The sequence below is a fragment of the Rhinolophus ferrumequinum genome, chromosome 10 (assembly GCF_004115265.2).
Source record: "Rhinolophus ferrumequinum isolate MPI-CBG mRhiFer1 chromosome 10, mRhiFer1_v1.p, whole genome shotgun sequence".
Taxonomy (NCBI): domain Eukaryota; kingdom Metazoa; phylum Chordata; class Mammalia; order Chiroptera; family Rhinolophidae; genus Rhinolophus; species Rhinolophus ferrumequinum.
In genome coordinates, this window is record NC_046293.1 from 15,556,210 (window position 1) to 15,569,249 (window position 13,040).

The 13,040-nt window shown below is 47.4% G+C and overlaps 1 protein-coding gene across 2 annotated transcripts in view; it reads right to left on the bottom strand.

Annotated features, from left to right (window-relative positions):
- CHST11 (carbohydrate sulfotransferase 11) overlaps positions 1-12,780 on the bottom strand; it is a 254,595-nt gene extending 241,815 nt beyond the window's left edge. The window contains exon 1 of one of the 2 annotated variants that reach the window (XM_033117592.1): positions 12,113-12,780. In XM_033117592.1, coding sequence (XP_032973483.1) covers positions 12,113-12,215 — 103 coding nt within the window. In that variant the 5' untranslated portion in view covers positions 12,216-12,780. Of the gene's footprint in view, positions 1-12,097 lie in introns of both variants that reach the window. The other variant, XM_033117591.1, reaches the window with a different exon arrangement.
- Positions 12,781-13,040: the final 260 nt, after the last annotated feature.

The window sequence follows — 13,040 nt, forward strand, 5'->3', positions numbered from 1 at the left end:
AATGGGATATACTGATGAGGTGAAGAGTGTAGTCTTTGGTGTCAGTTAGACCCTGGCTGGGATCCAGTTCCAACTTTCCAGTTCTGTGACCTTCGGCAAGCTCCTTAACCTCTCTAAGCCTCAGTTTCCTCATCTGTACAATGGGATTCGTAAATGCTCAACTGACAAGGTTGTAGTGAAGATTAAATGTAATGATCCAAGTCCAGCAGCTGACATACTGTCTGATACATAGTAAGTTCTCAGTAAGTGATCATTATCATTAGTGTTATTTTTAGTAACAAAGCAGAAAAATATGGAATCTAAAAAAAGGGTTCCCTAGTGATATTCTGGGCCGGAGGAGAGCTGTCCTGTTCACTGTAGAATGTTTGGCAGCATCCCTGGCCTCTGCCCACCAGATCCAGTAAGACCCCCTCTCTAGGTGTGACAACCAAATTTCCTCCAGATATCGCCAAATGTCTCCTGCAGCAGGGATGAGAAGGGAGCAAAATGGTCTCCAGGTGAGAACCACTGTTCTAAATCAATAATCGGGTAAGGTGGAAAGTTCATCTGGAAGGGCGAGTGTTTAAAAAGACAGCGACTGTTCCAACTTGTAAAGAACTATGAGTATGGACAGACGTCCCCACCCTGTTAAATACCAAGTTCAGCAGGAAGTGTGTCTAAGGGGTGAGGGGCAGAGCAGGGAAGAGTATCACCTACGACCTTGGCCTTCGGTTGAAGAACGCTGGGCCTAACCCAAATCAGCATTACAGTTTTCCAAGTAAATTTCAGTACCTGCTCTGGCAACAATGGGTGAAATGCACCTCTGCCCCTTCCGTGAATGCCATCCACCAAAGGAAGCTGCGCCAGGCTGCAGTCAAGAGTGGGGGCTGACTGGTCCCTGTGCAAGAAGAACCCCTCAAGACCTCCTCCACACACAACAGGCCCAAATATGGAGACAAAGGCCAACCAATTCCATCCTGTGCAATGAGCCATGCTAAGCCACCAAACCACTGCTCGTGGAAGGGCTGCCATTCCACAGCTGCTATTTTTCTGAACCGCCTTTTCATCCGCCTCAGAGTTCAGCTTCAGAAATGGCATTAACAGGTGCCCCATGTTGTTTTATTTTTCAAGCGTCACTTTTTAAAGCTAATGGGAAACTGAGGGGTAATTATGTGTATAATTGGGGGGTAAAGCTATGGCCTTTGCATTCAGCGTGAAACCACAAGGCTCATTTTTCACCAAATAAACTCTGCTTTTGCAAAACGCTAAGTTTTGGCCTTGGCAGGGAGGTGTGCCAGCATGACAGAGAGAGGCGTAGTGCAGACAGAAAGAAGATATTCATAGGGGTCTTATAGTAAACCTTACCGTGTAGGGCACACATATGAAATGGATAAACATTTGCTCAGGTTCCAAACAGAATAAAATACAACAGCATTTTGTAAATGTGAAGATCAAGAGCTTAGAATGAGGAACCACAGTGCATTTATTATGACAACAGTATGACTTTACCGTTTTTATATCCATTGTCAATGTAGTTTCACATCTAGTTTGTCAATTAATCCTCACCGCCACATCAGAAAGGTAACATTACTACCTACACTTGGCACGTGAGGGGACCAAATTTCTGAGTTTGTGACTTTCACTCAGTCCGTCAATTCAATCAATGATTAAGCCCCTAGAATGCGCCGCGCGCTTGCCCTCACCATGGGGTGTAACCAGGTACTATGCCAGATGCTGCTCAAGTGTGCAGAGTCGTGAGGTATTTCTCAAGGGGGAGCACTCCTGGCATGTGGGCAGGACGACTCTTTGATGGACGGAAAGATCCCACCCTTTGCAGGATGGCTAGCATCCGTGGCCCCGCCCACTACACTGATGTCATCAATCCTTGAAACAATCAAGGGCATCACTCCACGCGTCCAACTATGGGGGGGGGGGGGCGGGGCGCGGCTACTGGACATCCAGAGCAACGGGTCTTAAGTCAGAGAGCTATGTCTTAATTCTAGTTCCCATCAATTCCTCTCCCCTGTGACTTTAGACAAGTGACATTCTCTATGCCTCAGTTTCCCCCCTTAAAAAAGGTGATAATAAAAATAAATAAACAAAAATAAATTTTAAAAAGGTGATAATAAGAGTTTGTGCTTTGTAAGATTCCTGTGAAGAATAATATGTACTAAACACCTGACCCATGCCGACCTTTAGTAAATAATATCCAGTAAATATCTGTATTATTTCATCAGTTCATCTCCTATGTATAGATCCTTATCTTCTTGGATCCTTAAAGCCACCTTCTCAGGGAGCCCTCCCTAACCACCCTACTTAAAATCGCAGCCTGCTCACTACTTGCACTTCACATCTTCCTGTGCTTTATTTTTTCTCTGGAGCACTTATCACCATCCACCATAGTCTATATTTTAAGCATGCATTTGTTTATGATGTCTCCCCCAGTCGAATGTACCATAAGGACACAGTTTTCTTGTCTGTTTTGGTCCCTGCTGTATCTTTAGCACCTAGAACAGAGCCTAACTCTTAAAAAGCATTCAACAGAAATATCTCGAATGATGCTGAGTGGATATGGTGGACAGCCAAGGCCTGAAAGCTGGACTCCGGACTGCAAATTCTGTGCTCTTTTCACGATGCCAAATGACCACATACAATGATATGAACAGTAAAATATGTCACCCATTAAGAAACATAAAGTGGGTAAAGTGTTACATTACAACGCTACCTTAGAGGGGTCTTTGTGTTGTCCCTCTTCTGGGATTCTTTGAAGTTAAACAGCTTCTAACAGAAACCCAGCCGCCAGCCCATTTCACTTGAGTTGCCTTTGTGGGTTTTTTCCCAAAGCTTTTATGATAATCACTCAAGCCAGAGGTTGATAAGGACTTATATTACCGGGTTTCCTTATCTCTATGCACATCTACCTGCGTTAGAACTGAAGTCCGGCGATATTGGAAATACCTACTCATACTATTTAGCTAAAGCCAAACTCTGACTCCCCAGTGCTAGAACTAGCACCAGGCTAATACTGTACTTTTACCCCAAGGCGATTGTGGCAGGTCTGATAATTGCCAGTTACATTCACAAGTCTATTCTTGGGGCTGCAAAGTCTAGTGGATAGTCTACCACAAAGGGGCCTAGGAAGGAAACATCAGGCTTTCCCCTTTTATTTAATCTAAAAAAAGAAATTTAACGAATGTTCACAATATGAATTAATGTTAAATGTGAATGGATACAAACACCCCCATAGAACCTGTCATATCAAGTGACGTGCCACTTAGGAAAACTCAGGTATCCTAAGGAGGTGGAAAGCCATAAGTAAAGGCACCCTCGTGGCCACCTCAATAGTCTGAGTACATTTCAATGGATCACTATTTACAACTGAATCAGGAGTAGATTTATAGACTATATTATCTGCTTTCACCTAAAGTAATCCTCACAAAATGGAATTGAGGCTTAAGGAAATCGCAGCCAGGAAACCACAGCTTGGAGATATTACTCACAACACATGAACACGAGAAAATGGCATTCCTTTCCCTCTGAGCCTCGTTCATATGCCATATCATAAGGTAGAAAGGATGGCAGACTCAGAGTTGACAACGAGTCAGCCAATAGAATTATCCAGAAAGTAACGAACATGTGGCTTTACAGTCACTTTTCGTTAGAAAGTTAAAAATATCTTTATCCTGGATATTTAGCTAATGGTTGTGATATGTATAAATTATCTGTCAACAAAATATGTTGGGGGTAGCAGCTCAAACATGCTTTATCAATAGGGTGTGGTGAGGACTATGGATAGTTATCATCCATTCCACCTCCTTCCGGAAGGCCTCTTTATACTGTCGAGGCTGGTAATTTAAAAGCTGTATTTCCCAGGCTTCCTTGAAGCCAGGGTTTTGGATGTGAATATGGTTCCCCCAAATAAAAGCACTTACTCAAGATTTAGAAAGCAGACATTAGTGAGAAGCCACCTTCCTGCCTTCTGGGTTGTTTGCTGCTGGCAGACATGGCGATGGGGACATGAGGGGGTTTTGCAACAGCATTACAGGGTCTGCTCTCCATCTTTCTGGGGAGTGAGTGTCCGCTGCAGTGCCTCCCAAGTCTGGAGTTAGGATTTCTGATCCCTGCTTCTGAATGTCATCAGTTTGTTCTTGGACTCGAGTTCCAGGGATGGTCTTAGAGGCAGCAGAAGCCCTGGTGGGTCAGTTTTGGGCAGCCATGCCAATATATGTCTGTTTCTAAATTATTACATTTATTACTATTAACTGGGACTCATTCCTGGAGGTCCAGCTGAGAGCCCTAGGCCTCCAAGCCTCCCCACCAATCTTATTAGCACCAGATTCCTTCCATTAAATTCCTTTCTGCTTTAAATTCCTAGATTGCTTTCTACTGCCTTCCATGAACCTTGACTGAATCCTAGCAGACTAGGAGCAAAGGGGTTTGGGAGACAAATGGAATAAACCACATGAGAAGCTGTTTGGAAAACCAACCTGGCTCTGCCCTCTGGGCTCTGTGCATATTGGTGAGGTGGGGACAGGAGCAGAAGAGGTGTCTCTGAGAGTCACAGTCATGCGCCGTGTGAGGAGTTTTGGTCAACGATGGACCACATATATGACCGTTGTCCCGTAAGATTATAACGGGGCTAACAAGTTCCGCCTAGTGACCTAGTCGTCACTTTCACACTGTAGCACAATGCATTACACACGTGTCTGTGGTGATGCTGGTGTAAACAAACGTACTGTGCTGCCCGTCATAGAAAAGTATAGCCCACACAGTGATGTACGGCACCTAATACTTGATAATATAATAAACAACGATGTTACTGGTTTACGTATTTACTCTACTATTTGTCATTATTTTAGAGTGTACAAATCTTGCTAGGTATAAAAAATGTTTGCTGTAAAACGTAAAGCAGTACGCCATGGTACGCTGGCAGCCGCCTGTCACATCTCGTGTTTCCTGTGTTTCTTGATTGCATCATTCTGTTGTGCTTAATTTAATCTCATGTTGTTTCATAAATGTAAGGTAGCCTAAGTGTACAGTGTTTATAAAGTCTACAGTGTACAGTATGTCTTAGGCCTTCACACTCACTCACCACTCACTCACCCAGAGCAACGGCCAGTACTGTGAGCTCCTTTCATGGTAAGTGCCCTATACAGGTACCATTTTTATCTTTTACGCCATATATTTACTGTACCTTTTCTATGGTTATATATGTATCAGTACACAAATACTCACATTATAGTACAATCGTCTACAGTACTCAGTACAGTAACATGCTGTACAGGCCTGGAGCCCAGAAGCAATAGGCTATACCACACAGCCTAGGTGTACAGTAGGCTAGACCCTCTAGGTTTGTGTAAATGCCCTCTGTGATGTTCATACAACAACAAAATCGCCTAAAGACACATTTCTCCAAACATATTCATCCTACGGCTAAGGAGAACAGACTATATTGACTCTTCAGTTTCCTAAATACCTCTGGACCAAGCTGAGACAGAACCTATCCTACCCCCTGCTGAACTGAAAGAGGAAGGAAGAAGTACAAGTAAACAACCAACCACGATACATTTCTAAAAGGGTTAGTGAAGAGACAAGCTAACTAACGGCCATGAGAGCTCAGTAGCCTTGAAAGAACTTAAAATCCACACTGGTGATACTTTCCCCTAGAAATTTCTCTTGTCTATTTCTATTTGAACTTCCAGGGTCAAGCTCCGCCCGCCCTCCCTTCTAACTCTTACCAACTTCATCAGTTAATCAAAGAGAGATACTAACTGCAAGCAAGGGTAAGGCTCTGAAAAATACATGCAAATGTCCCAGGCAGAGCAGAAAAGACTTAATAACGGCCTGCATGCTGCCCAAGCCTTTGGGAAACAGGTAATCACGGCTAACCTGGTCCTTCCAGGCCCTCAGCTGGAGCCTGCATCTTACAGGAGTGCCTTTTTCATTGCCTTTACCGGGATTACTGGAGTGTGCCATGGTGGACAAAAGGCCCTTTCACAGTTTACACAGGTGCTACTTTATGTTGCACTAAGAAAGGAAAAGGCTGCCCACCAAAGGACAGCATAGCGCTAAGATGCCATCAGTCACCACACAGACAAATGGCATACGCACGGAAATGTGAAGAGAAAAAAAATGAGTGTCTTAGAATCAATACAGTACAATAGCTCATGTGGTTAGGAAGTGGGGGAACCCCACGCGAGGACCCAGGTCTTCTACTCCCAAATTATCAATCCCTTCAATCTCTGTATTTTTAGTGAGCGCCCACAGTACGTCGGGGGCTACTTACTGTGGTTTTTGTTCATGAATGCCAGGGATGGCACCCTGAGCATTTGAAGAATTTCCCAACACAAGCTCAGTTAACATTTTCCTTAAATCTCTTCTTCTGATTTGTACGTTACTGCTTTAAGAGTGGAAAACAGTCTTGTGGGGGGTGCAGGGGATATAGGATTTACATCACTTCCACTTGTCCCATGCCCCACCACCCCACTCCCCTGTTCAAACCCCTCCAGGGCTTCCCATGCCAGCCCCAGTCAAGACCAAGGCCCACACCATCTCTCTCCACTTCATAATCTTTGTCTGCTCCTGACACTCAGCGCTGGCCATGCGTGGTCCCACCTCAGGCACCGGACTTGTGAGGCTCTCTGCCTGGAACCTCCCGCCTGGGACAGACACACAGCTGTTCCTTCACTTCCTCCACTCTCCAGTGTCAGCTTATCAGTGCGATTCCCTAATTACCTCTATTAAATTGCAACCTCTGCTTCTCACATGCCTCCTCCATCTCCCCCACTTTTGTTTTTCTCTCTTCACACCATCTGACATGCCATATATATTTTACTTCTGCATTTAAAGTCTGGCTACCCCACTAGAAGGTAAGTTCCATGAGGGCAGAAGTAAATGTTTGTGTGGTATCCCCAGCACCTACAACAATATGTGGCACAGAGCGGAAGAGAGAAAGAGCAACTCTGCTCTCAAGTTTTGATCAGTCACATTGGGTCTAAAATGCATCAAATCACAAGTTCCAGGAATTTTTGATGAACATATCAGATTATTCAATGATCTCATTGGAAGAACTGCCTCCCCCATTACTTGTGATAAATATATATAAAGATGGGGGTCTCAAAATTCAAGAGAAGAAAAACTAAAAAGAGAAAAATGAGTAAGCGAAACAACTTCGTTTTTCTCAGAATCTGAAGCAGCCTGTTGGCAATGACTTCCAAGAGAGCCTTTTTCAGGGAAAGGGTGGTACCTGCATTTGTAAACCTTTGATCTCCTGTTTTTAAATGTCTGTGCTAAGAGACCTGGTCCTAAACAAAATGACTTTTCAACCAGATAACTATAAACAAAAGCCACCTCTGCTGAAGGATGGATACCCTCACCCCAAGCCCCACAGAAATCCCCCAAATGCTCTCTGGTGCCTGATCACTTTTTTCACAAAAGGCAATGAAATGAGGACTCCTCAACAGTGGCTCTAGCAGTCACAGGAAACAGCCTAAGTGTATCTGTGTCATCTGAATGCAGCTATGAAAATGCCCCACTGAGGCGCTAACATGTAAACCACACGGTGATACCCCATAGTGGAACTGGCTTATTCTTCAGTTATTTAATGCTGTTTTCAAGATTCATAAGTCTCCTATTTGAGACCCTTCTGGCACCTTTTCAAAGGAAATTTCAGATAGATAACATCAGAACAGCCCCTACGAATTGGATGATTCCAAAGTTATTTCATATATAAGCAAAAAGATTTTTAAATTTAAAATTAAATGTGTGTGGCAAAAAAAAAACAACAACAAAAAAAACCACAATTGGACTGACATCCAGCAAATAGGTGGGGGGTGGAGGTATGTGCAAGTCTAAAAATTGAAAAGGTTGTGGTTAAATTTTCTGTCTCTAAGTTTAATAACTAGTCACTGTGATGATGTGTTTATCTCAACTATTTTTTTAATATATATGTATTCTATAATAGAAAAAAGTACCAGTTGCCTCTGGGTGGTGGAATCAGGAATGACTGTTTCTCTTCTGTACTTCCTAAATTTTCTAAAATGAGGACATTTTATATTTATAATTAGATTAAAATTATAATACAAAAGCCTTTTACATTCAATCTAATCAAGAGAAACTTCAAAGGGGTAACCCAAGAAGTCTTTAAATAAAGGGTATAACCTTTCAATACATTCAACCAAAGCAAAGAAATCCCAGGCAACAGTGAAAGTAAACATATCGCAAAAGGAAAAAAAATTTGCAATGAAAGGAAGGGAACTGAGGAAAAAAGGCTTTCTCCTCCGCAGGCTTCCTTCTATGAACAGGAGCTTTCAAACAAAACCACAATCCTACCGAGTAAAACAACAGGAAGGTTCAGAGGAGCTGTCTTCACACACTGGGCATAAATGCAGCCTGGGGGCCCGCTCAGCTCGGACTTGCAGGACACAGCTCCGTCAAAGCCCCGCCTGTGGGGCAGGTATGCAGACAGCTTAATGTACGATATGCACCTTCACAGGAGGGACAGAAACCACAGGCATATGTTCCCATCAAGCGTGTGCAGAAACCACAGGCATATGTTCCCATCCTCACCGACTTCAGGAGCAATTCACACCCACAGGAGTCCATCCTTGGGATGGGTTTCTTCAGGTCCGTGGGCTAAGGCTTCCCCAGGACCCAGGACGCTGAGCAATACCCCAGAGGCCTCAAACCTGGAGGCTGCAAAATCAGGCCACGGTGAAGACCCCAGTCTGGTGCATCATGAATTTAAACTGAATCCAAGTCTCAGGGGATCTCAGAGGCCAGGAAGGCAGGGAAGTGTCCTCACTGGACAGAGCCAGACTTAGTGATCAGGCATGCGTGGCAAGGCTTGACACAAGCTTCCAGAAAACCAGAGAAGCCGGTCTTCTCGAGTTTAGCCACTTCATGCATTCATCCAGTGAATGTTTTATTGAGAACCCACTATGTGTCAGGCACTGTGCAAAACATAGGGATTCCAATGGGGCCGATAACCTGGTTCCCGCCCTAAAAAACAGTCTTAACAAATAATTGTTAACTCAGAGTGTCAAAGATCTAAAGGAAACTTCCTTACTGACTGACAAGGCCCACTTCTGCTGAACCTTCCAACCAAATTAAAGACCCATTACTCAAGTGTACAATGAATTAGAAAAGCACAAATGACAATGGACCCCAGATCAGATAGAATCAGAGAAAGAGATACCACCCCCCAGCTGTCTCCTTTTATTCTTTCTCACCCACTTCACACACTCCAGCTATTCTCTAGCCACCAATGAAGCCAGGAATCCATTTCTTTGGAGTACTATTTTTCTATCTCAGATATAAATATTCAGAACTCCAACCAGAGGGCTCCAAATTTTTAGCAACACAGTCTGCGCCATGCTGTGGTCCCTTCTGCCTCTCCCAGGTGATCTGAAGAGACTAAAACTGCAGAGCCAGGCTAAACATTCAGCTATTATTACCCTAAATTCTACGGAGAAGCAAAGATTGGCTAACTTTTAAATAAATTCAAAATGTAGGAAAAAATTTAGCATCAGCCACCATCAACAGTGGAGTTTTAAAAAATGGGGGTAAAAGAAAATGTTTAATAGGGATTTCAAAGCATATTTTTGTGTCCCATATAATATACCATTTACATGAAGTTCTCGTGGAACTACATGTAATTCAAAATAAGGAAGACTTTCAACTGAAATATTTGCAGTTCTCTATTCAACAGAATGTATGGAAAGTAGCATTTGCTATGGACTGGGGAAAAATATCAGGAGAGCACACTTAAATAGATGTGAATAATAAACAAATGCCATTTCTTGGGAGGAAACAGGACCAGGAAGGGAAGCAAAAGGTTGACAGCAGAGGGTCAAAGACAGAGGATCCATATCAGGACAGCCTTACAAAAAGATTCTGTCCCTGGTCCCAAAAGACTAGATTGAAAATGGCTAATGCCACTTTCAAGTCAACTTAATATTCTAACTAGAGCTGGAAACTTTTAGCAAAGTGCCAAATACAAATTGGAAGTTTCTTCCTGGTATCTCTGGCTAGAAAGTTACTTCCTAATCCTCACACAGGGAAAGAAAAGCAAAGGGTTCATACACCATGGGTAATAGTAGTATCCGTTAGTATTTCACTGGACAACAGATACAGAGAAGTCGAAGTGCATTCCCGCTGAAGGCTGATATTTATCCCTGTTCCAGGCATTTCTGCAGAGAATTACCTGGCATGTTATGTCCAGGCAAAACTTTAAGTGGCCTACATACATCTCTAGAGTCTAGACCAAAGCATTCACTCCTTTGTTTAAATTGTTTGAGCCCCCAGTGTATCTGCACACCACCCAGTCCCCCAGCCCTCTGGGGCGGGGTCTGGCCTGGTCTCCAGGATACCACTGTCTGTCTGGTCCTGCCCGCTGCAACCAGCCCCTGGCTGCCGGAATGCAAGTGAGGTCCATTTTTAAATTCCCTTAGAAGTTTCACAACCACCGGCTTGGGTGAGGTGACAAACACGGCTGTAGTTGGCTGACATGAAACTAAAAATACCCAGCTACAAACAAAAGCCATCTTTTACAAGGCTGGCTCGGATGTCCTGAGGTTACAAGTGGTCGTGTCAGACTATATCCTTGGCAGCGTGGCCGCCTTAACAACTGCTCCTCCAGCGGGGCAGAGGGGCTATTCTGTCCCCGCGCTGTCAAGGAACCTCGCAGCCTGCCTATTTGATGGAAAGAACAGCTTTATTTTTCTGCCATCGACCCTAACACAGGATAGATAAATTCGGGGCTGCGTCTGCTGAAAGTGTTAAATACACACTGAAAGGAGAAGGAGGGAGTCAAAAAAAAAAAAAAAAAAACCCACAGCAACCCGGTTTCCCTGGAAGGAAGCATGTTTCCAGCTCCCTCCTCCTTGCAATTATAAAAGCAAATTATTGCTGTGACTATACTGAAAAAGGCAACTCGCAGGCGTAAAAAATGAATTTCGGGGTCAATGTGGCCTAGCTGGGGCCTGCTGGAGGGAGGGGGCGCTCATGGCTGAGGCGGGGGGCGGGGCGGGGGGAGCAGACCACGTTACCCCGGAAGCCTCCTCGCAAGGTTCTACCTGTTGGGCTTCAGAGGCAAACTGCGCACCCCCAGCCGCGGCGCTCCAGGGCGCCGGGCCCTCCCCAGGTCCCAAACTTTCCTTCGCGCCCCCTCGGAAGGAGTGAGCCTCGGCTCTCCCCCAGTCCGTATTTCAGATGTGAACGTGTCTAAACCACCGGGGGCTGGGGAAAGGGGATTAACTCCCACACAGCGCGGGAGACTCCGGGTGCCCGGAACCCAAAAATGGGGGATGCAACCTAAAGGTCAGCCCAGATCCCGACCGAAGTTTCCTCCAAAACTGCGGTGGCCAAAGCGTGACCCAGGAGCTCTGGGTCCCCATCGCAGGGTCGGGACTGGGGTGGGGTGGAGTGTTGGGAGCAGGCCCAATGGCACTAGCCGCAAGGTCAATGCGAAGCCGGGCCCCGGGGGCAAACAGCCAGCGCCAGGCCCCTTCACAAGCCTGGTGCAGGGGTAGCGCCCGGCACCCAACCTCTCCCCACACCTGCTCGGCGCGGCGCCGAGCCCGGGACACGTGGGCGCCTAGCCCGGAGCTACCGAGCTCGCGGCAGGGATTATTTACCTCGCCGGGGCGCTCACCCTTCGCCCCGGCTCCCCCAACTAGAAAGGGGCAGCACGCCCCGGCGCAGGGCGGCGGGCTCTCGGCGCCTCTTTCATCCTCAGACTTCAACCAGAGCTGGAAAGGAGTTTCGTTCTCTTCAAACCGACCCCCAACCCCCAGCAGCTTCCCACAACCTCTACCTTTCCCTGCTACCTCGCAGACGGACAGACAAGAGACACAAAGAAGAAGAAAAAAAAAAACTACCGCCCCTCCTGGTCCCATCCTCCGGCCTAGGGCCGGAGGAAGCAGAGGAGGGAGTACATCTTCCCTCCTCCTCATCCGGATTCGGTGGCCCGGGCAGAGCCGGACAGCAAGGAGCCTCGAGGTGGCCGAGGGAGAAGAGGTAAGGGTGGAAGAGGCAGAAACCAGGCAGAGCGAGCGAGCGAGCGAGACCGCGAGAGAGAAGAAAATATCCAACAAAACCACGCTAACGCGCCCCCTACCTGGGTGCAACATACTTTGGAAATAGAAGATGACCAGGATAAAGGATCCCAAGCAAGTGGCCAGCACCATCCGGCAAATTCTGTTCATCCTCATCACTTCCAGCAGCGCCGGCTTCATGGCTTTGTCCTGCCTGCGGGGACCCGGGTGTCCGGGAGGCGCGCCCGGGGCGCAGGAGCGGGGACCCCGCGGGCGGCGCGGAGCGGAGCCCGGGAGGAGCAGGGCAGGGCTGGGCAGCGCTCGGAAGGAGGATCGGGTTGGCTTCGCGGCGGCTCTCGGAGCCCCCAGCCCCGGGCAGGGGTGTGGAAGACGCCGGAGTTGCTCTGGAAGTGCGGAGATGCGTGGACCCGCCGACTGCGCGCTCCGGCTCCTCCTGCTGTTCCTCCTCGCCTCTCCGCCGCCGCCTCCACTCCCTCCCGCGGCCGCCGCTACCTCCTCGCGGGCCGGGCGGCTGGGGTGCGAGCGGTGATGGTGGTGCCGCCGCCGCTGCCGCTGCCGCTGCCGCTGCGCTGGCCGCTGTGGCTGTGGGACGAGCCCCCTCCCTCCTCTCCAAAGGCTACTTCATTGCGCTCCAATGATCTATATATTCCGGGGCTGGGTTTTACCAAATGCAACTCGCAGCCCCCGGCGAGGGGAGGGCGCCAGCGGAGAGCCGGGAGGAGGGAGGGACCGGAGCGCCGGGGCGGAGCGTCGCGCTCCCCCCGCCCCTACCCGGGACTTGGTCGCGTCCAGCTGTTTCCCGGGGAGTGCGGAGTGCCCGCCGCGCTCCCGCAGGGTCCCAAAAGCCCTCAGTCCCCGACCGGGCTCGGCCGCCGTCTGAAGGTTGTGTCAGCGTTTCCATGACAAAACCCGGAGGAAAAAAAGACGAATAAAATCGCCTCGGTGCTGCCACCCACTCGTGCGAGCGTTTGAAGAGGGAAGTGGCGGGGAGAGTGTTGGGCACCG